General features: G+C 42.7%; 1 protein-coding gene across 4 annotated transcripts in view; it reads right to left on the minus strand.

The window, feature by feature from the left end:
* Positions 1–25344, minus strand: part of dapk2b (death-associated protein kinase 2b) — a 136685-nt gene that overhangs the window by 51990 nt on the left and 59351 nt on the right. For all 4 annotated transcript variants that reach the window (XM_048520759.2, XM_048520760.2, XM_048520762.2 and 1 more), the window contains exon 2: positions 4335–4556. In XM_048520759.2, coding sequence (XP_048376716.2) covers positions 4335–4556 — 222 coding nt within the window. The remainder of the gene's footprint in view (positions 1–4334; positions 4557–25344) is intronic.

The raw sequence follows: 25344 nt of genomic DNA on the forward strand, positions 1-25344 counted from the left end.
GAGAGGGTGTAGGTGGGGAGGTAGGGAGGGGATAGGTCAGTCCAGGGAAGACGGACAGGTCAAGGAGGTGGGATGAGGTTAGTAGGTAGCTGGGGGTGCGGCTTGGGGTGGGAGGAAGGGATGGGTGAGAGGAAGAACCGGTTAGGGAGGCAGAGACAGGTTGGACTGGTTTTGGGATGCAGTGGGGGGTGGGGGGGAAGAGCTGGGCTGGTTGTGTGGTGCAGTGGGGGGAGGGGATGAACTGGGCTGGTTTAGGGATGCAGTGGGGGAAGGGGAGATTTTGAAACTGGTGAAGTCCACATTGATACCATACGGCTGCAGGGTTCCCAGGCGGAATATGAGTTGCTGTTCCTGCAACCTTCGGGTGGCATCATTGTGGCAGTGCAGGAGGCCCATGATGGACATGTCATCAAGAGAATGGGAGGGGGAGTGGAAATGGTTTGCGACTGGGAGGTGCAGTTGTTTGTTACGAACTGAGCGGAGGTGTTCTGCAAAGCGGTCCCCAAGCCTCCGCTTGGTTTCCCCAATGTAGAGGAAGCCGCACCGGGTACAGTGGATGCAATATACCACATTGGCAGATGTGCAGGTGAACCTCTGCTTAATGTGGAATGTCAAGTTCATCCCCTCCCCCCACTGCACCCTGCATCCCTAAACCAGCCCAGTTCATCCCCTCCCCCCACTGCACCCTGCATCCCTAAACCAGCCCAGTTCATCCCCTCCCCCCACTGCACCACACAACCAGCCCAGCTCTTCCCCCCCACCCACTGCATCCCAAAACCAGTCCAACCTGTCTCTGCCTCCCTAACCGGTTCTTCCTCTCACCCATCCCTTCCTCCCACCCCAAGCCGCACCCCCAGCTACCTACTAACCTCATCCCACCTCCTTGACCTGTCCGTCTTCCCTGGACTGACCTATCCCCTCCCTACCTCCCCACCTACACCCTCTCCACCTATCTTCTTTACTCTCCATCTTCGGTCCGCCTCCCCCTCTCTCCCTATTTATTCCAGTTCCCTCCCCCCATCCCCCTCTCTGATGAAGGGTCTAGGCCCGAAACGTCAGCTTTTGTGCTCCTGAGATGCTGCTTGGCCTGCTGTGTTCATCCAGCCTCACATTTTATTATCTTGGAATCTCCAGCATCTGCAGTTCCCATTATCTCTGAGATTAGCACATAAATCTGTTTGTAAAATTTGCTTGGGTCCAAATAATTGGCAACTGCAATAACTTCAAAAATACTGTGAAACAAACACTCTGGGGATATCCCAAGGCCATGAAATGCACCAAATAAACAAGGTCACTCTTGCCAAAAATTGAGACTATACTGATTTGTTCAGATTTCTCATTCCCCGTTCATTTCAACACCAATGTCTTTTATGAAATTGTAAACCAACTTGATCAGAAACTGAACAATGCCATTAAATCCTTGCCCCAAGGTTGAAAGAAGTTTCCATTCAGAAGTGGTATATTGTACATGGGACTTAAACAGACCAAATAACAGAGAGAACACAGTTTGGAGCTGGAGGAACACAGCAGGCCAGGCAGCAGAGGAGAAGGAAAGTTGGCGTTTCGGGTCGGGACCCTTCTCTGATGCTGCCTGGCCTGCTGTGTTCCTCCAGTTCCACATGGTTATCTTTGACTACAGCACCAGCAGTTCTTACCATCTCCAAGTAATAGAGAATTTTAAAAAATATTTTTATTTAACCTGTTTTTCCTAGTCAACCTGTTCAGAGACATTATTTCACACCTCTGGAGCAGGTGGAAGTTAATCCAGGCCTCTGAGTACAGGAACAGGAACAGGAACATTACCATTGTTGGGGCCCTCATGTGGCACAGAGTCTTACTTCACATCGCTAAATTCAAGTTGGTTGATTTTATATACTGGTAACCTCAAATTAGACTGAAGAGCAGCAGAAAGCACAAGGTGGTAAATCATTGAAAAGTCTATCTTTGAGTGACAATGTAGAAGTTGCTGATTGGGACCTCCCTTACTGTTGCCACTATTACGTACTTGTATATGTTTAATCACTCTGTTTCTATCTGTTATTACACACCTCTAAAGCAGGTACGACTTGAATCAGGTCTCAGGGCCTGGGGAAGGAGCACAACCACTGCATCACAAGGGACCCCTATATTTTCCATTGAATTACTCATTGTAAACTTGAGGGTACAACATTTTATAATGAAAGGGACAAAGATTAATAATGAATGTAGGTGATCTGCTTTATCACTGCTCCTGGACAAAACCAGCATCCTCAGTCTCTGGCACTAATTCAGCTTTTTTCCGATCTGTTATAGCTGTCTACATTCTTCTTTTGTGCATCTGCACTCCATCTCTACAAGCTTCTTGTTCACATTTGTCAGCTTCTGTATTTCATTCTGCCTACCCCGCACTAGTGCCAGCATGGCTCTGCTGTAACCACTGCCACCCCAAGACAAACCCTACTCCAGGGCACGAGCACAACAGATTGACAGCAATGCCGAGGGGATACCACACAGTCAGAGGTACCATCTGCTAGAAGAGCTGTTACATCACATATTAACTCTCAAATGGATGTTAAAGGCAAAGGCACTAGAAGAGTTGGGGACCTCTGCCTGGTTTTCTGGCCAACACTTCTCCCTCAAGCAACATCACTAAAAATAGAATACCCAGTCATTACTGTATGTTTTGGGACTTGCTTTATGTACATTCATGGTTACATTTCTTGTACATCAAATAAAAGTACCTCATTGACTGAAAAAGGATGACAGAATATAGACCAGTACAGGACCTTCGGCCCATGATGTTATGCCGAAATTTTACCCTAAACCTATTTTCTGTGATCACAAAGGGTGCTATATAAATTCAAAGCTTCAGGACAAAAAAAAGGGTGCTGATACCAATGCTGAGATGTAAATTGTTGTGATTGTTTGGAATGTGGCATTCTTGTTCTGACGAATGCGAAGTAAAGAGGTTTGTCAATGTGTGTCTCTTTACAACAATACTCAATAACTACCAGCGACCAAATGCAAAGTTTGCAAGGATCCACATTCACTGTGGACAGGCTGTGATTTGTCTCTAGGTGAAGGAGGGGTCTGGGCAATAGGAGGCAGTAAGGTGGGAGCTATAGCTATAATACTGAAATTTGAAAGTTGAAGCATAATTCAGCATTCACAGTGGTAGTCAGTTATGGTTGTACAAGGCAGTTATCACTTGAAAGGGTTACTTGACATCACAAGAAATGTCCTGCCAATCAGGAATATAAAGGGTGGGGCTAACAGGGTTTGTATTCATTCATTTATTTGTCCTTCCAGTACAGTAACAATAGTCTGTATTTAATCTCTTGTGAGATATTAAGGGCAAATGAAAAGTATCATTTATCCCAGATCTTTGTAAATAGCTATTAAGAACTAGGTTTTAAATCATCACCATTCGTCAAGAGCGACCCCAGATTCTGCTGAAGAATTTACAGGGGCATTCTTCCCCACGCGGTAGCAACTTAATAACAGAGAACTGATGGTGGTGAACCTGCCCCAGGATGGTTCCAGTCAACATGACAACACCACTCGTGCAGAGGGGCAGCTTTCAACATATCTACCAAAAAGGAAACTGGAAAGGCTCAGGTTATAGCAGCAAACCAGCCATACACGGACTGGAAATTACTGATTGATAAAAGTTTTTATTCACATTTGTCAACATCTTCATTGGCATTTTGTGACCCACTTGCAGTTAAGTGTGTATTGTTGACTTGGGGAACAGCAACAGGAAACAAGGGAAGTATGGTGTTACTATAACAATAACTTGTCATTGATGTGTAATCAGTCAAGTCATAGCTGGGAGGCAGAGAGATTGAAGCCCAGAATTCTGGATAAAGAAGTACAATTTAAAAGTAGTAGAGGAAGGCACATTAACCCAGGGATTTCCAGATCCTGCGAATAGGATGCACAGGCACATCGAAGCGATCAATTTACAAAAGTTATGGAGCAGAACGTTTTAAAAAGTAAATATAATTTAAGCCAGGAAATACTATTACTGTACATGTGATCCAAAAGAGAGCTCATCCCTGAAATTATCATAATGTCACTTACTATTATGGCATGTACCCTAGCAGCAGAGACATCGGAGTGATAAAGAAGAAAAATATTGAAGAATTGAGGAAAAAAATAAATTATCTTTATATTAAACATAACATTAGATTGATTCAATACTGGGTTAATTGTACAGCTCATTAGTACTGATGGCAATAATTCAACATTAAAAGGAGTTTTGTTACAGCTACTCATCATTAGGGTTAATTAATACAATCCTTCCTGTTTGATTTTCTTTAGCCCAGCAACAGAAGGATATCCTCCTTACTCACAGTTCCAGAATGAGGACCACATCTGTTTTATTTTCATAAACGTCATGTAAGGTGATAATGTTGGAATGCTGGATCTGCTGTAGGATGTTAACCTCCCGTTCAATTTCCTCACGTCTCACTCCTCTCCGGCTGGCTCGAACCTGCCGTTTCTTAATAAACTTCGCTGCATATTCAATTCCAGAGCTTTTCTCGCAGCATTTCTTCACGATAGCAAACTGGCCACTGAAACAAAAAGAAAAGCAAAAGGAAAAACAAATCAGAAAGAGCAATTTGATTGCTGGAAGTTATAAATATCTGAAGATTTTCAGATAAAACCAAAAAATGCTTAAGAGCAAAAAATTCTTCTGATCTCCAGGTCTCCATCTTTCCTTTAGCCAATAACCAGATTGGAGGTTGGCCACCAGAATTGTTAAAATAAAAGAAGAAAACCACGAAGAACATTCTCATTCATTGGTTACCCGTCTGGAGTGCCATGAAACAAACAAGACGTTCTGACTAAAGGGTCACTCGGATTACAATCTGCTTCTCTCTCCAAAGATGCTGCTGAGTTTCTCCAGCTATTTCTGTTTTCCAGCATCCACAATACTTTATTTGTATGGGCAGATTGATTAAAAATGTTTATAAACTACTGGTCAAACCCATCAAATGATTCTTCTACAACTAACACATTTCTCCAATAATACCAAGCAGCTTCTGTCAATTCTTCTAAACCAATATAGGCATAAGATGAGAAAGTGGAAAGAGTTTCAGGAGCCATAAGTTCAAAGTCTCACTTTTTAAAATCAAGCTACTCTCCATAGGCCACAAGTTGTAACTCAAATTACTTAGGTACTGCATCCTAAAATGCCTCAACTTGAGTTTATGGTGAGGGGTGATTGTTTAACTTTATAAATAGACATTTATTTCTTCACGTACAGTTCACCATTACTGAAGTGCCACTTTTTTAAAAAGTTGAAGCCGTTCTGGGAAATGACCCATTACTAAAAACAAAAACAGGAAGATACTAAAATGGAAATAGACTTCTAATTGCTAAAACAAATGAATATTTAAAGAGGTACTGATTTTTGGGATTTCTGAAAGGTTAGTCACCGATATGGTTGTGGATGATGCTGTGCCACTTAAGTAAACATTATCATTTTACAAAACAAAACACAACACAACACAAAGAACTGTGAATGCTGGAAATCAGAAACAAAAACAGAATCTGCTGGAGAAACTCAGAAGATCTGGTATTTTCAGTGGAGGGAAAGCACAGTTGGCATTTTAGAAAAAGGGTCACTGGACCAGAAACATTGACTTTGCTTTCTCACTACAGACACTGCTAGACTACTGGAGTTTCTCCAGCTCCTTCTGATTTTATTACAATATCACTCCTGCATTCTACCTTATCAATTTTGTTCTTTTCCCATCACAATCTTCCTAGAGCCTGTTTGCTTAAAAGCTATTCATCTCAAAGATCTTACTGGAGGATCACTGGCCCGAAACATTAATCTGGGAGTTACCAGTATTTTCAGTTCTTATTTAGTTTTAAAGGGCGTTTGTTCAAGAAACCCCTACAGTTTTGTCACTTCTCCTGATTTTTGTAGAATTAACCAACATCACATTTCAACGCTGAAGTGCTGCACAGTTCGGTAGCAACTAACCTGAAACATTGATTCGCTGAAAATGTCCTGTTGAGCAACCACATGACACGGTTAAATGTGAAGTTAATTCTTTAATTGATCCATCATGTAGCTGTTCAGGTGAATGCATTCACTCAGTGCATGGTCACAAGCATGGCTTGCATTGATGAGAACAAAAAAGACGTCCCATTCCTGTCAGTTAAAACAGGAACAAGAAAACACAATGTCCTGAAAGCGGATTAATCCAAATTAAAACTCTTCAGATTGTCCTCAGCCTCTGAGCTCCTCTTTCAGCTACAGTATTAACATGGCTGATTCACTCCAGTTTTTGGTCAATGGTAACTGGGGATGTTGTTAGTGGGGGAATTCAGTGATGATAATGCATTTCTATACCTGGGTGATATGATTAGATATTCTGTCAGAGATGGTCTTCAGCCCCAGCCTGGACATTTGTCCATGTCTTGCTGCACAAGTTTCTGAGAAGTCACAAACGTGCATTGAACATAGTGCAGTGAACAACAAATGTACCCAGTTCTGACCTAATGATGGAGGGAAGGTCATCAAATGAAGCAGCTGAAGATACTACTCTGAAGAAGTCCTGCTGAGATATCTGGCCTCCACTAACCACAACCATCTTCCTTTGTGGTAGGGATGTCTCAACCAGAGGAGAGTTTTCCCCCTCATGCTTTGCTGGAATCTTGTGCCACATTTGATCCTCAGGACCAGTTGGGATCTATCACAAGATATAGGAGGAGTCAAGGGATAAGATTGCTGGGGGCTTGACGGACATCTTTAGATCCTCTTCAGCCACAGGGGAGGTTCCAGAAGATTGGAGTCTAACTAATAAAGTTATTTTGTTTAAGGGCAACAGGGATAATAAGGGAAATTACAATCTAGTGAGCCTTACATTAAGGAAATTATTGGAGAAGATTCTTAGGGACATGATTTACTTGCACTTAGAAAAGAATGGGCAGCAATGTTAACAGGCATTTAGACAGACTCATGGCCAGGCAGGGAATAGAGGGATACAGGCCACATGCAAGCAGATGGGTTTAGGTTGGAATGGCATCAGTGTAGACTAGAAAGGACAAATGTCCTGCTCCTAAGCTATGCTGTTCTACGTTCAGTGTAGCTCACACAGGAGCGTGCTACACTGTTGATGGTGTTAGGTTTCAGTTACACAAAGCTAGCTCCTGGCCACCTTCTCTGTGTGTGCAAAAATATCCTTGTTATATTACAAAAAAGAAGTTGTTTTTCATGTCCTGTAGACTATTTCTCCTTCAAACAACATATTAAAGAAATACATTATCTGGTCATTGTCATAATCCTGTTTGTGGGAGCTTTGTGTGCAAATTGGCTACCACATTTCCAACATTACAATACTGACTGCAATTCAAAAGTATTTCATTGGCTGTAAATCATTTGGCAAGTCAGTGGTGTGAAAAGTGCACATAAATATATGACGTTCATTTATCAACAAACAATCATCTCTACTGTTAGCATCCACTGCTTGCCAACTTGTCTCATCTTTCAATTCTCACATCTGTGCTAGGGGACTAATCAGCATTTCACAAGCTCATCTTTGTTTTTCATCAAGATATGCTTAGTCTTACAAAATGCTTATTTTATCACAAGTTTTCCATTGATAATAGACATTCCAAAAGAATCAAACAGCAGGTTATACAACCTGACACCAAGATGGTAGAAGAAATATACATTCACCTAAAGTGTTTAACACCTTCTTAAGGACTGAATGTTGAGACACACTACACCTTCCCCAACTATACACCACAGCCTTTCAAACTCCTTCTCTAGTACCTGGGTTGAGAAACATAGATTCTATGGGATCAAGTGTTTTCACAATCGATCTGTTTTGCTGAAGGTGAGAGTGTCAATAGTTAAATATTGGCAGGCCACTTAACCCTTATCTATGACTGGATTTTTCTGTTTGAAATCTCCAAGAGATTATAATCTCCTTAAATTCTTCAAGCAAAATAAAGATGTACACACATACAAAATCATATTTCACACAGATAGCTAACGATTCTTCCCAACTCTAATTTAAAAAAAATAGAGGTTTGCTCCTGAACTTCATTTTCATTTCTATGGATTTTTTTTCATTTATTGTTCCCTTTTTAATGTGGCTAGTAAGTTTAAAAAAAAGCCCAGTTTTTATGCAAATTGCTCAATGCAGAGAACAGCTAATTGGGGAAGTCGCCCAAAGTGATGACTTTGATCAATTCAAATGTTTCACTGTTGAATTCAGTGATGATAACTCTGTAATGGAGGGAAATGGTGGGGTTTTTTTTTGCTGATTTTAACATAGAAAAGTCATCTCCAATATTTGCTTATTAATGTTTGGAAGGGTATTGGCTCTAATGAAATAACAGAAAGCACTTCTAAATAAATAACTTGTTTTGTGCTTTCTCTCAAAATTACAACAGGTTCCACTAAAGTAACCTCAAACATCTACACACAAGCAATTCTGAGGGAGGTGGACTCCTGCCTGAGACTTATTGTGCTGAACTGGAGTAATTCAGCAGCTGATTTAAATAAAATTAACCCAGGAGAGGACGAGGAGGATAAGGAATCTTGCTTGTTCATACAGTGATGTCTCCTCTCACTAGCCAGTCAGAGAGCTAGCACTTTAAAAACAAAGTATTTTTGCTCGCCAGCAGCCTCATTTTAAATCCCAGTAATGAACTGCACCCACCAAGTTTGTGGTTGAACTCAGCTTTAAAAGAAAAACTAAGCTCAAGGGACGGCTAACTCCAACGCTAACAGTGTGGTTCAAGCAGGAGAAGGCACGAGGTATATGATAGGGACATGGATCAGAATTCACAGCAAGCAGGTAAAAAGTCTTGAAAGGAATAATTAACCTAAACTAATGGATTTTAAATGATATTAAAATGTGGGTATTGTAGTGTAAATACTTTATGATGATTCAGAAATGAAAGGAGAGCAAATAAATAAAGTCAAGGTAAAGTAGTTTTTGGTTTTCACTTTTGTTAAGATAACTTTTTTTAAAAAAGAGAAAGGTCAGGTCACTTTAAAGCAGTGGGTTAAGACAACATTTAAGCAATCATGTGACTCAAGCTAAATAATTGGTCAAACTACCTGGTGAAATGTAATAAATAACAGCGTGGAGCTGGATGAACGCAGCAGAGGAGCAGGAAAGCTGGTGTTTCGGTTCAGGGCCCTTCAGAAAATTCCCTTCGGAAACGGCAACTTTCCTGCTCCTCTGATGCTACCTAACCTGTTGTGTTCCTCAAGCTCCACACTAATATCTCAGACTCCAGCATCAGCAGTTCTTACTATCTCTGGTGAGATGTAAGGGGTTTACTAAATTGAGTTTTTTTGTGATCCAGAGAAATAGGATAAGCAAAACAGTGTTCAGTTCAGAAAAGATTCAAACTAGTAAGTGTGCTGTTCAGAAGCGTGAAGATAGTCAAAAGGTAATTGGAAAGAAATCTTGCCTTTTTATAAGATCAGTGAGTAAAGATAGTGAATTAGCCTTTGTCTGTATGTCTTGGGCAGATGGAAAGAATCACATCTGGTGAATGTGCTGGAGGCCAGCAGAAAGAAATACATGGGGGCTTGTCAGTGGAGTATAAAATTAGACAGAGAAAGTAGGATTGATTGTTCATTAGAATTGATGCCTATAATAGATGTTGCTGGGAAAAACAGGGTTGAATCTTTTCTTTTGCTGTTTATGACAAAATCTCTTCAAATGTTGTTATTTGTCTATAAAATGGTTTTTAACCACATGCCAAATTGTCAGAATGTAGCATCCTGAATTCACTCAGTCATTAGCATCCTTAGAAAGCATAGTACATATCTGTCATTCTGTCCATATGCCCGCAACACGTAATCAGCCCTGAAGCTGAACCCTGTCCTTTTAAAACTTTGTTAAAATGGTCTACACCTATACAATCCCTCCCTTTCCAAATATAAATCAATGATTTCATATCCTTATCTTGCTGACATATGTTCTTTGACTTGGTTTATCAGCCATTGTATTTCACATTAGAATTCCCACAAGACTCAAAATATAGAACCACAGTAAATGGGTTACTCAGCACAATCACTTGGTCCACCTGACTCATTGGTTTAGATCCACTCCAGTGTCCTGCTATCAAACTCTCTATTCTCTCCTGTATTCTTCATCCACCTTCTCCTCAAGTTAATATGACAGGCTAAATGCCAGTTAGACACAGTGTCCAGACATGTATTTTACTAGTCAGTTTTATTTCTACTCATTCCATAAACTTTAATATCAATAATCACTCGCTCATACTTACATACATATAACATATACACCCCATTATTCTTTAGCTATCATAGTACATTCCGGCTGGTCTCAGACATTCCTGCCAGATCCTACTAAATGATAACAGTCAAAATGTATTTGCATTACTTGCCTCGCCACATTGAAGCAAATATTACAGATGCCCGAGGTACAGGCATTAGTTAACCTTGTATTTACAAAATACAAGAAAGAAAACAGTTAATATTTCGAATCCAGTAGCCCTGTGTCAGAACTGTTGTGTTTGTATCAGACTTACAGCATCTAAGGCTTTCTTATTTCTAGATTTCTTAGATCACATCTTATATTTACAACCCTACAGATGCAGACTTCTCTATTCTTACATTTAAAAGTCACCCCTAAGCCTTCTTGGTTTTGCAGACACAATGGTCTTGAAGATATAGGACTATTAATGTGCATAGGAATTTCTCTAGTGGCTGTTTTAACCACAGTTGCAAACTCATTTAAGATAAGTGGATCAAATGCAACTTAGAAAGCAGTAGAGATTGGAATCCTGGAAGTGTTAATTCATTCATAAACCTTTTAAAGGTTCAGTATATTTTGAAGGCCTGCATATTCACAGTTAAACAGCTGAGGTTCGAGATGCCAAGCTTCACCCTTTGCAAGCTTTAGAAAAAGGAAAAGAACAAAGTTATTTTCTAGTTTTATTTAAAAACTAGCAGTTAAACTAATATAAACAGATGGAGCTGCTGTGGTTGTTAACCATTAATAAAATCATAGAATATGTAGAAAGACCAGATTTGGCTAATCTAGTCAGTACCGACCCTCCCAAAGAGTATCCCACTCGGACCCAACCCACACCCTGTCCCTGTAACTCCACGTTTCTTATGACTAATCCACCCAGCCTGTACATCCCTGAACACTACAGGCAATTTAGCTCAGCCAATCCACCTAACCTGCACATCTTTGGACTGAGGGAGAAACCGGAGCACCTGGAAGAAACCCACGCAGACACAGGGAGAATGTGCAACTTCCACACAGTCATCTGGGTCCCTGGCCCTGAGTGGCAGTGGTGCTAACCACCGAGCCACTGGGCTGACCTTTTAACTTTAATACCATCAAAAAAAAAGCACAAGAACCTAGTTGGGTATAAGTGTCTACCATTTCTATAGAATGACAAGACGGGAAATTCAGGCAGAATTTAATACCCTGCCCATCTGGAGTTTGCTAGCCAAGGACATTTAAATCAGGCAGGAGTAAATCAGAAGGGGACTACACTCACTTCTTGCCTCAGTCCTAATCAAGTCCAGCTAAGAAAGCCGGTGGAGAATCTTCACCTCACCTTGCTGCCCTCTCACCCCAGAAACCTCCATCTCACACTTCTCTCCAGTTTGAGGCATGCAGAGGTGAGTGCAGCTCCAAATACAAGCAAGAAGCTCGACACTATCCAGGGCAAACATCCACTCCCCCTACAACCAACACTCAGTACCACAAAGAGTGTATACCATTTAAAAGATGCACTGCAGAAATCATGAAGACACCCTAGTTAGCACCTTCCAAACCCATGGCTACCACCTAGATAAACAAGGGCAGCAGATACACGAGAACAACACTAACTGCAGGCTCTCCTCCAAGCTGCGCACCATCTGGACTTGGAAATATATTGCTATTCCTCCAGGGTTACTGCTTCAAAACCCTGGAACTCCATCCATAACAATGCTATAAGAGCCCCTATGTCACAAATAATGCAGCAGTTCCTGAGGGCAGCTCACCATCAGCTTCGAGTGCAATTAAAGGACAGGCAATAAATTTTAGCCTGGCCAGTAATGTTCACATTACATGAATAAGTTAAACCTTTTAAAAACTCCTTTGTATGTCCCAATGGGCAGTTAGCACACAATTACTTAGCTAAAGATAAGATAGACGATACCTGGAGACAATTTACATGAGAGCATAACCTACAAACTGATGGGGTGACCCAATTAAAGCAACATTTGTGTGGGTGTAATGGAGGATTCTATTCCACCTCTTGGATAAGGGTGGGGGGCCGAGTGTGCACAGACCCATTAGGGAAGTGTTACCAGGAGGAGGAGGAGGGATGTTGATTTGAGCCAGAAACTATTTATAACCCAAACCACCCATTGGATACAATCGGTTTATCTACAACATGGGAAAAAATTCCCAATAAAAACTGTTACTGCAGTTTGATTGTAGACTGAAATGAATACTCTCTGGACACATTTTTAAAAAGGCAGCACGACAGCCAGACTCTGCACACATAAATGTTAGAAAACCAAGCTATTTCTCCCTTTACCCTATCAGCTGCTCACAAAAGGTACATCACAGGCTGAGCTTCTGTTTATTCCAAGGAGGTATAGTTTTGAAAAGTAACGTGAGAGCCAGTGCCAGTCAAAGTGAAAATAAGTTTCTTCCTTTTAGGTTTCTTCCTATTTCAAGAATTGTTCAAGGGTTTCCCGTAAGAAGTGTTAACAATGGCTCAGCTAAAAGAACTCTTTTTGAAAACCAAGATTTTGGGTTCAAGTCCCCCTCCAGGACTTAAGCACTAAAAATCAAGGCTGATGCTCCATTGCAGCACTAAGGAAGTGCTGTACTGTCTGAGCTGCTGTACAGCCTTAGCTGGTATAAGAGTTTCTGTGGCAATATTTCAAGGAAGGAAAAATGTTATCCCTAATGTCCTGGCCAATGTTTATCAGAGAAGATACCAGGATAATAAAATAATATGACCACAATGCTGTTGGTGGGGGCTTGCTGCATGCAGGTTGGCTGCTATCCTTCTGACATCACACTGGACCTGGAAAGTATCTGAGGGAAGGATGTAGTTTATGGGTTTTGAGTCCTAGAGTTTGCCGGAGGGTTAGCTGGACTGTTAATTCAAAATTTAAACACAGACATAAAAGTCACAATAATCACAGATTCAGATCTTTGTCCTTCACAAGAGTACTTGGCTAGATCTTACAGTGCAGTCCCATAGAACAATGTGATTCCTTATTGTTGACTGTACAATTCACTAAGAACTCAGATCCCACAGAAGTTATCTTGTGTTTCCCAGATGGTGGGCTGGTTGAAGGGGGTAGCCAGTGAAGGGTATTATCTCCTTCTTGTGCTGCCTCATGGTCAATCTTCCTGTGCTGCTGCCAAATCAGGAAATCTTGATGCCACTAGGATAAAGATGCCAGTCAACCCGTATGGGCTGTCCATCAACTGGGAGCCGACCCAAGTTCTTCATCCAACAGTGCCCGATTGAACGACAGGATGGAGGTCAAATGAGCCATCCCCAAACCATTGCTCCCAACTTCCCTGCCCTCTCGCTCTTGCTGACACCCAACCCAAGAACCCAGCGTCTGCTAGGTACAATGATCCTGGTATCTTCTGTGACAGTGCTCTTGGCCCCTGTTCGGCTAAGATCTTTCTCACCGGGGGCTAAGACTAACCCTACCCCTCCACCTTGGAGCCTTAACACCAGGCAGAAGCCCACTGGTGTTCTTGCCACTGACCAATTGCTGTCAGGCTCAGAAAACCTCCCCTGGAAGAGGCAGCACATTCCATCAGCAGCTGTCCAGTCTACCCTCAACTCAGACTCCTCTCACTGCAAGGTTCTGGTCAGAGTATTACAATTCCAACCAGACTGCATTAAAAACAGTTCTTAATGAGAAACACTAGGCTTTCTCATTTTTTACAAACCAGCAATAAGTCGAGACATTGAAAGGTGCCTCTCCCTCTGGGCCAGAACATCCAAGCCAACTGGAAAATATCTAAAACTTCAGATGAAAACCCATTAAGCTGGATCTTTCCCAATGATTTTGATACCACAGTTACATACTCCACCTAAACTCTTCAATCATTTTTGTACCACAAATAGTGACAAAACCAACGCAGCCTAGATCATCAAGATGCGACTAAACGTACTTCCCACAACTGAGCATCCTGTAATATCTCAAATGTTTGTGGGAAAAGTACATAAGATCTATGGGTCATGTTAACCCATTCCCATGTGATATATCTGATGGTTTCCTTCACTGCACACAGTTTGAGAAACCCCTACATAGTAAATGGTAAAGAAAGGGTAACAGTGACACTCCATGGAAAAGGGGATTTGTACATTGAGGCAGTGGACTTTCCCCCAGTTTGCTGTGTCCCGCAGCAGCTATTCATAGAATCCCTACAGGGTGGAAACAGGTCCTTTGGTCCAACAAGTCCACACCAACTATCAGAGCATCCCACCAGACACATCTCCCTATAACCTGCCTAATCTACACCTCCCTGAACACTATGGGTAATTTCACATGGCCAATCTACCTTGTCTGCACATCTTTGGACTGTGGGAGGAAACCCAAACAGATATGGGGAGAATGTGCAAACTCCACACAGCCCAAGGGTAGAATTGAACCCAGGTCCTTAGCGCCGTGAGGCAGCAGTGCTAACCACTGAGCCACAGTGCCACCCAATAAAAGGCTGTCATCTGTGCTTGATCCAGGGAGGATTCAAGCCTACAATCTTCTGATCCAAAGTCAAATGCGTTACCCATTATGCCACTCACCCCATGCCCGAACTGGACTCTGCTGGGACTTGAACCCACAACTTTTGAATAGCATTGGCAATGCATTATAGAAGTCCAATGTGCTTTCTATTGCACAATAGAGCATCACCTACATGACTATTCAACCGGGAGGATGTTCTGTTTCTTCAGAGTTGCCAGCCAATCAAGTATCTGGTGAGCTTTCGATCCCAATAGCACCACTGGGATTGATGGACACTGGTGGGACTATAGGTAACCTCCAGCGCAGGAACCATATTTTGTGGACTAAGCCTCGGATTTCCCTGGTTAGTCCCTGTGAGGGGGCACGTGGGCCATGTTTTTCAGGCTGCGGGGAGTACATAGGGTGGGAAGGAAGACTACCTACTGGGGCCTCCAGGTGATGCATTTTGGAGGCCAAATACAAGAGGAAAATATAGAGTAAATGGCAGGACTCCTGGAAACATTGATACACAGACAGATCTTGGTATCCATGTCCATAGCTCCCTGAAAGCAGCAACACAAGTGGATAAAATGGTAAAGAATGCAAACATTCTGTACATCTTCATCAGTCAGGACATTGCATATAAAAGCTGGCAAATAAGTTGCAGCTGTATAAAACTTTTTAGTTAGGCCACAGTTGTGTGCACTTTTGGTTGCCATGTGAGAGGAAGGATTTTCGGAAGAGGGATCCAGACTTTCCTGCTCCTCTGATGCAGCTTGACCTGCTGTGTTCATCCAGCTCTACACCTTGTTATCTCAGAGAAAGGATATTTGGAGAGGGTGCAAGAGGTTTACCAGGATGTTAAAAAACAAAGAACTGAGGATGCTACAAATCAGGAACAAAAACAGAAGTTGCTGGAAAACCTCTGCAGATCTGTCAGCACCTGTGAAGAAAATAAAAATCAGAGTTAATGTTTCAGGTCCAAATAACTCTCATTTTTTTCTTCACAGATGCTGCCAGATCCGCTGAACTTTTCAGCAACTTCTGTTTTTGCTGTTTTAAACCAGATATTGCCTGGTTACAAAGTTGTATTAGTTAGGAGGAGAAGTTGAACAAGCTTGGGTTGTTTTCACTAGAGCTTTGGAAGCTGAGGGGCAATATGATAGACGTATATAAAATTCTGACAGGTAGGTGTATCGAGTCTTTTCCCCAGGTGGAAATGTCAAATACTAGGAGAGATAAATTTAAAGATGAGAAGAAGAAAGTTTAAGAGAGATGTGCGAGGAAATTTTTATTTTACGTAGAGGATGATAGGTGCCTGGAATGCACTGCCGGGGAAGCAACAGAAACAGATACATAAGCAAAGTTTAAAAAGGTATTTGTACAGATACATGAACAGGCAGGGAAGAGGGGTACAGACTATATGTAGGCAGATGGAATTATTTTAGACTGACATTTTGTTGGCACAGCCATGGTGGGTGTAAGGGTCTGTTCCTGTGTCACACTGTACTGTTCAAATTCTTTTTTTAAATTAGATTCAGAGCAGTTCCAGAAGACTGGGGAGTTGCAGATGTTACACCCTTGTTAAAGAAAAAAAAATGCAAGGATAGATCCACAACTGCAGGTCAGATGGTTTAACCTTGGTGGTGGGAAAGATTTTGGAAACAATAATTTAGTGCCAAATTAACAGCCGTTCTAGCAAATTGGTGTTAATTAAAAGAAAGCCAGCCTGGATCTATTGTTAAGAACAAATTGACTTCAACTAACTTAGTTTTTTTGAAAATGAGGTAATTAGGAGGAGGTAACAAAGTGTGAAGCTGGCTGAACACAGCAGGCCAAGCAGCATCTCAGAAGCACAAAAGCTGACGTTTCGGGCCTAGACCCTTCATCAGAGTTGTTGGTGAGGCTAATATATAGATATGGTGCACTTGGTCTTCCAAAAACGTCGTTGATGAAGTTCCACTTAAGAGTCCCATTAGAAATGGCTGACTAAAAAAAAGACTAAAAGAGCAGCATGGAGCTAGAATTGGCCGAGTGTCAGGAAACACAGCGGGAAGAAATGTTACTTTTTAGGCTGGAAAAAGGTACACGGTTAGGGGTACCCTCGCGGTCAGTGTGAAGATCCCTACTTTTCCCAGTACACATGGATGACCTAAACCTGCATGTGCAGGCACAATCTCACAATTTGCTGATGTAGACAAGTAAATGTCTACAAGTTGGGCAAGGATATTCAGACTATCAGCGCGTCAACAACAGCAGCCAATGTTATTCCTTTAATTGAGATAATAATGTGTCGAGCTGGACGAACACAGCAGGCCTAGCATCAGAGGAGCAGGAAGGCTGACGTTTCAAGCCTAGACCCTTCTTCAGAACTGCTGATTTCAGTTGCGCTGGCCCATCAACATTTTGGAGATTAAAGGACTTGGCTGTCATGAACCCCTCCATCCTCCTAAAAACTGGTCTCAGGATTATCAGTGAGCTTCAGTGTCAGTCTTGAACATTTTAAAACCTATTGTCTTTAAGCAAGCACATGTTTACACCAATTGGTGCCACCTGCCTATGACAAATTCAATGTTCAGGCCCTTTCAAGATCATTTTGATCGGTGGGGGGGGGGGGTACCGAGTCTTTTACCTCTGCACTGAGCTTGTTTTCACAACGTCGTGCCTCACATGTCACATATAAAGCTGAAATTATGTTCTGAATAATTCAGTTATTTCGAACTGCAGATACTAGCAGTCTGCATTGTCTCAAAATTAGAATTTATCTGGCATTGAGAAACAGCTCTGAGAACAAGCCTCTCCAAGCCAGAGAATTCAGGTGGAATAAGTTAGCAGGGAATAGAAATACAAACAGAATAGTTACCTGAATGTCAGAAAGTACATTGCTCATACCTGGGATGAAGTCTAGGCTATCCCAATTAGAGAGGATAATGAGAGAATCATTTAATGATATACATATTATGGCTCTAGAAAGCCTTGACATGGCCAATAAATTCTCATGATTTCAGCAGGAATGTGGTAACTAGCTGATTAACAAATGAATAGGAGAGCACTGTGGCTCAGTGGTTAGCAGTGGTCCCTCACAGCACCAGAGACCTGGGTTCAATTCCAGCCTCAAGTGACTTTAGAGAGTTTGTGCAAACTCCCACTGTCTACATGTTTCCTCTGGATGCTCTGTTTTCCTCCCACATCTGAAACTGTGTAAGGTAGGCAGCTTCACCGTGCTAAATTTCTCAATGCGCACAGGGACGTGTAGGTTAGGTAGATTAGTCATGGGAAAAATGCAGGGTTACAGTAGACAGAGTAGGGGTCTGGTAGAGTGGGATGCTCTTCAGAAGGGGTGGTATGGACTCAGTGGGCCAAATGGCCTGCTTCCACACTCTAGGGATTCTATGATTCCATGTATTGTATTTCCCTGTTGCAAACTAACATCAGCAGAGAAAAGCAGCCGAGATTTAAAAATGCTTTGAAAAACATGTGCATCATAGACATGCCAACTGATCCACTGCATGTCACCAGCACTTTCTGTAACAGTTTAAGAATTTATGTGCTGCAGCTCTGTAAACCCTTTTAAAGTGGTAACTAAATTCTAAGAAACTTTAACGTGAAAGCACCTGTCAAGCAGGATTCCACAGTGTTAAGTGGAATGCCATTTTGACAGCCTGATGACTTCATCTTCAATGCCCTAAGTTGGACATGTTGTAAAACCCAATGCTGCTGGACATTCTCTTGATTTTCAATGAGAGAGTTTAGTTTAAAACTTTCCCAGTCTGTTTCTGTGAATATTCACAATCCCAACCTAAGTCAATCAAGCATATGATTTTGACTGAATCCCAAGTGGCTAATTAGCCTCATAATTAACCATAAAAACTTATTACAAAATGATCTAATTACAACAAATGTTAAATTCATACAAGATTATGCTCATTTGTCAGCCTTAAAATTGCATGCATTAATGCATACAAATATTAACATGCTGTGTGTGTTTAGATTCTTCATATCTGACAGATTCTCTGAAAGAAGACAAAGTGCCCAGATCAAACTGTCTCAGAATAAAGTGATTACAAAGTACAGGATATCGGCTACCTGGTTCCTCAAAGCCAGAGGGAATGGTCTAATACAAAATGAACCAGTCACCAAACCAGTGCATAGTTGAAAATGGCAGACTCAAATCCCTCTCAGCTCTCCCCAGACAAGGAAACTGATCCCTCATTGCTCCTGTCGCCCAGAATCTCTGGTGTAGAACTTTAAGTAGATAATTAGGCTGCATTTTAAAACAGTCTTCTGTTGCTGGGGTTGAAGGAGGAGGAGTGGGTGGGGGCATATGGTAGTTAAACAAAAAACAACAGCAGACCTCCTCATCACCTGCCTTGTCTCCCAATATGAAATCGGTATTGGGGGAGTGGAGAGGGGTGGTGGGGTGAAGAAAGAGAGACAAGACAGCCAGCTCACCCTTAAGCGACCATTGATTAACGATTTAAGCCCCAACCCCCGCTCCCCCATCTTACACAGCCAGAGGGGTGGCCCCTGCTGACGGCATTCTCCCAGCAGTATTTACAGGATGAGCTGCCGTCTGGAAGAGTGGCAGGTTTCCTTTAGGCATCCTATCTGTCCACCAGAGGACAGCCTGCCTCAGGATCCCGGTCTAAGTCATATCCTTCGTACCCAGGCGTCTCAAACCCGACTGGAGCTTGTCATTAAAGCAAGTTCGGGGCTAAAAATTAGCCTCCAGGCTGTCCTCGCCTTCAGCTAGAGGCTGGTGTCCCAGTGTCCACCACTCCCGCCTGGTGCTGCTGGCCCTGTCAAGTTGCGAAGGAGATCCCTCTGCAGTGGGATCTCCTTTGCAAAAAAAAGAGCAGAAGTCCCATCCCAAGTGAACCAACACACCTTAGGTTCAAAACGACAGCAGAGTGGCCTGCATTCTTGTAGGCAGTCTGCAGACTCTGTTTTCAAACGGGAGGTGGTGGGGCTCTGAATGTAGAGAACACAAAACCCCCAAAAAATTCTTTGATCGAAAGGCAACAAGTTACATAGTGTATTGCATAAAGAAATGCCACGCTTCAATATTACGTGTTTAATTACTCTGCTGAGCCATCAGAAGAAATAGAAGCAGGAATAGGCCACGTAACCCATCAATATTTTTCTGCCACTCGCTAGGATCCCAAATGATCTTTGGCTTCAACTCCACTTTCTTACCCATTCCTTTCCCTTTTCAGTTCCCAAGAGACCAAAACTGTCTGTCTCAGTCTTAAACATGTTCAGCATTGGCACACTAATGACGACTCTCTGGAGTAGAGAATTCTAAAGTCGCCCCAAATACTAACCATGAGGAGGAATTTCTTCATGCCACCCTTAACTTTCACAGGAGCTTATCCTTTAAATGTGCCCCAAAACGTTCTAGATACCCCAGTCAGTGGAAATAGCTTTAATGTCTATCCTGTCATTCCTTTTTAGAATTTTGTCCGTATCAACAAGATCACTTCTTATTCCAGAGAACAACGGCCATTCATTGAATCACTCATCGTTAGGGCAGCCCCGTCATTCCAGGAACCAATTCCATAAACCTCCCTCAGTACTCTCTCCAGTAGGAGTGTTTCCTCATTCAACATGTGGTCTCAAAAGGGATGCTGCAAAATTGTAACGATTTCTTTGCTCCTGCACCCCCAATCCTCTCATTATCAAGCCAATAAAAAAAAAATCATTTATTTTCCTCATTGCTTCCTGTGTTTGTGAGCTAACTTTGTGTGGTCCTTTTAGGATGACACAAGTCCTTCTGGGCATCAATATTTACAAGTTGCAAGCTTTTTTAAAAACAAAAGTACGCTACTTTTCCATTCTTACAACCGAAGTGAACAACGTCAACATTTTAAAAATTATATTCCATCTGCCACCTTGTCACCCATTTATTTAACATGTCCACTTCTCTCTGGATCAGTCTTTATTTACTCAAATCATCAGTTGTGCGCTCAAGGTCAGTGAAATGATCTCACCTACCCCAACAGTCTCCGATGCACCCATACCCACAGTCACTGCCACAGATATTAGATCAGCCTTTTTCTTGAAGATGATACCACAAAGCAACTGGCCCAGATGAAGTGCCCAGCCATGCACTCAGATTTCTGTGCAGACCAGCTGCCAGGAGTATTCACAGACATCTTTAACCTCTCTTTATTACGATTTGAAGTCCCCACCTGCTTTAAGACCATCGCCATCCCAGTGCTGAAGAAGAATGGTGAAGGGTCCACAACCACTGCCGCCTGGTGGCTCTGACCTCCATAAATAATGGAGTGCCTTTGAGAAGTTAGTCATGGCTCACAACTCCAGCTTGCCAAACTACTTTTGCAGTTTTGCCTACTAGCACAACAGGTCCACAGCAGATGCTCCTCTTGGTAACGAGGATACCTACATCAGGCTCCCACTGCAGCTCCACCTCTAACACCTCAGTTCCAAACAAACTCATCTCTAGACTCCGACCTAGGTCTCGGCTCCCCTCCTCCATAACTGGATCCTTGATTACCTGACCCATAGGCTGCACTCAGTAACACTAGTCAACATGTCCTCCACCATAATCATCAACACTGGTGTCCTGCAAAGCTGTGTACTATACCCTTATACACGCCGACTGTGACCAAATTCTGCCCCAACTGCATTTACAAGTCTACTGTCAACAGCTCTGTTTAAGTCAGATCTCAAACACTGAACAGAGAATACAGGAAAGAGATAGAGAGCTTAGCAGCATAGGGTAAAGACAATCTCCTCATCGACATCAGCTGAAAAGGAGATGCTCATTGACTTTGGGAAGTGGAATGGAGTGAATGGGCAGCCCTGTCTGCATCAAATGGTGCTGAGGAGGAGATGGTCGACAGCATCAAGTTGCCGAGTGCTGATCACCAATCTGTCCTGGTCCATCCATGTTGACATGATGGTCAAGAAATTGCTTGAAGTCTCTACTTCCTCAGGAGGCTAAAGAAATTCAGCATGTCCATAAGGATTCTTAATAAATTTTATAGATCCTTTCTGGATGCATCACAGCGTGGGTATGGTAACTGCTCTTCTCAAGACTACAAGAAAGAGTCATGAATACAGCTCAGTCCATCAAACAAAGCAGCATCTCATCCATTGGTTTCATCTCGACTTCCTACTGCCTCAGGAAAGCAACCAACATAATCCAAGATCCCTTCCATGCCAGTTACACTCTCTTCCATTCTCTTGTACTTTCTGCCTGACAGAAAAGTGCAAATGGATTCAAGAACAGCTTCTTCGCTGCTGTTATCAGACTTTTGAACTCCCCTTGCAAATGTTAATGCTGATTTCTCTCTTGCCACACCTTCTCTGTGACCATAACAACGTATTCTGCTCACTGTTGCTGCATTTTACATGGTACAGCCTGCTTGTATAGCAAGCAAAACAATTTTTTTTGCTGTATCCCAGTACATGTGACAACAATAAATCAAAGTCACCACTTGCGACCTCTAATAGATCATGCAATCGGAGATGGTTGCTGCAGAGTGAAAAAGGATTGTCATATTTGTGCAGGCCCTCTACAAGAGTGACTTAGTGGATCTTGTTCCCCAACATAGGCCTGCAAAGCTTTTCACTTCAGATTTTTTGAAGATTCATTCTTTTGTGGGATACGGGCATTGTCGGCCAGCCAACATTTATTTCCTAACCCTAGTTGCCCTTGAGAAGGTGGTGGTGACATGTTTTCATAGATCATAGATCATAGAATCCCTAGTTTTCTTGAATTGCTGCAGTCTATCAGCCATTAGGGAGGGAATTCCAGGATTTTGACACAGGAACAGTGATATATTTCCAAATCAAGACGGTGAGTGGCTCAGAGGGGAATTTGCAGGTGATGGTGTTCCCTTGCATCTTCTGCCCTTGTCCTAAATGAATGTCAAGGGGAGCAATGGTTAGATTGCCTCCCACTGGTGATGGTCATAGCCTGGTATTTGTGTGGCACAAATGTTATTTGCCACTTGTCAGCCCAAGCCTGGATAATGTCCAAATCTTGTTGCATTTAGACACTGTCTGCTTCAGTATCTGAGGAGTTACAGATGGTGTTGAACATTTTTGCCAATATTTTGAACGCAGCTTTGACGTCAAAGGCTGTCATTCTGACCTCACCTCTGGAATTTAGCTCTTTGGTCCATGTTTGAACCAAGGCTGTAACGAGATCAGGAGCTGAATTGCCCTGGCAGAACCCAAACTGGGCATCACTGAGCAGGTGCCACTTGAAAGTACTGTTGATGACCCCTTCCATCACTTTACTGATGGGGTGGTAATTGGCCAGGTTGGATTTGCTCCACTTTTTATGTATTGTGCTGGAATATTGTCAGGGCCCATAGCCTTTACAGTCTCCAACCATTTCTCGATATCACGTGGAGTGAATCAAATTGGCTGAAGATTCATATCTGTAATTTTGGGGGCCACTGGAGGAGGCTGAAATGGAACATGGCTGAAGATTGCTGTGAATACTTCGGCCTGGTCTTTTGCACTGATGTGCTGGGCTCTTCTATCATTGAGGATGGGAATATTTGTGGACCCTCCTCCTCCAGTGAGTTGTTTAAATTGTCCACCACCATTCATGGCTGGATGTGGCAGGACTGCAGAGCTTAGCTCTGTCTACCACTTGCTGCTTTTGCTGTTTGGCATGCAAGTAGTTCCGTTTGGTGACTTCAACAGGTCAATACCTCATCTTCAGGTATGCCTAGTGCTGCTCCTGGCATACCCTCCTGCACTCTCCATTGAATCAGGGTTGATCCCCTGGCTTGATAGTAATGGTTGAGTAGAGGATATGTCGGGGTACAATTCTGCTGCTGTTGATGATGCCCCACAACACCCCATGGATACCTAGTCTTGAGTTGCTAGATCTGTTTGAAGACTGTCTCATTTAGCACAGTGATAGTGCCACACAATACGATGGAGGTTATTCTGATTGTGAAGGCAGGACCTCATCTCCACAAGGAATGTGCGGTGGTCACTCTTACTGATACCATCATGGACAGATGCATCTGCAACTGATATGTTAGTAAGGATGGGATTAAGTATGTTTTTCCCTCTTGTTGGTTCCCTCACCACCTGCTGCAGACCCAGTCTAGCGGCTAGGTCCTTTAGGGCCTGACCAGCTCGATCAGTAGTACTGCTGCTGAGCCACTCTTTGGTGAATGTTGAAATCCCCCACCCAGAGTACATACTACAAATGTTGTCCCATTTGCCAGCATTTGGCCCATATCCCTCTAAACCCTTCCTATTCATATACCCATACAAGATAATAAAATGTGAGGCTGGATGAACACAGCAGGCCAAGCAGCATCTCAGGAGCACAAAAGCTGACGTTTCGGGCCTAGACCCTTCATCAGAGAGGTTGCTGCTTGGCCTGCTGTGTTCATCCAGCCTCACATTTTATTATCTTGGATTCTCCAGCATCTGCAGTTCCCATTATCTCTCATATACCCATACAGGTGCCTTTTAAGTGTTGTAATTGTACCAGCCTCCACCACTTCCTCTGGCAGTTCACTCCAAACATGTATAACACTCTGGTGCAAAAAACAGTTACCCCTTGGGTCCCTTTTAAAATCTTTGCCGTCTCACCTTAAACCTATGCCCTTTAGTTTTGGGCTCCACTTTCCTGGGGAGAAGGCCTTGGTTATTCACCTTATCCATGTCTATGACTATGTCAGGCTGTTGCGTGACTAGTCTGAGACAGTGTTTTGGCACTAGTCCTCAGGTCTTAGATTTTACGGAGTCAACAGAGCTGTTTCTGTCATTGCCTCTTCCGGTGCCTGGGTCAATGCCAGGTGATCCGTCCGGCTTCGTTTCTTTGAGACTTTGTAGCGATTGGTACAGCCTAATGGCTTGCTAGGCCATTTCAGAGGGCAACTGAGTCAACCAGTTTGCTGTGGGTCTGGTGTCATATGTAGACCAGGTGAGGATGGCAGATTTCCTTCCCTAAAAGGACATTAATGAACCAGATGAATTTCTCCAACAATTGACAATGATTTCATGGTGATCAGTAGATTCTTAAACCCAGATAATAAAATGTGAGGCTGGATGAACACAGCAGGCCAAGCAGAATCTCAGGAGGCTGGAGATTCCAAGATTTTATTATCTTGGAATCTCCAGCATCTGCAGTTCCCATTATCTCTGATTCTTAAACCCAGTTTGTTTTTTTTAAAAAAATGTTGAACTCAAGTTCCACCATATACCATGGCAGGATTCAAACCCACATCCCCAGAACATTACTTGGGTATCTGGATTAACAGTCGTGATAATACCACAGAGCCATCACCTTCCCCCATAATCAACCAAATCCCGGTGACAGCCTCAAATGAACCTGCCTCTGCCACACCTCACGGGGTTCATTCCAGAACCAAACATTCTGTGTAAAACTGCTTTCCTCACATCACCTCTAGTTCTTTCAGAGCTGTGGACTCTGGTTCTTGATCATTCCACCAACGGGATCAGTGTTCAGACATCTCATGATTTTGAATGCCCGATTTACTTTATTTCCTCTTCTCTAACAAACAGCCCTAGTCCATGTGACTTGTTCCTCATCCCTGGAACTATGAAAAGAATTTTTCCAGAATTCTCTCCAATATCTTCATGTTCTTCTTGAAGCTTGGTCAAGTAAAGGCCAAAAT

This window comes from Stegostoma tigrinum, chromosome 36 (genome assembly GCF_030684315.1).
Source record: "Stegostoma tigrinum isolate sSteTig4 chromosome 36, sSteTig4.hap1, whole genome shotgun sequence".
NCBI lineage: Eukaryota > Metazoa > Chordata > Chondrichthyes > Orectolobiformes > Stegostomatidae > Stegostoma > Stegostoma tigrinum.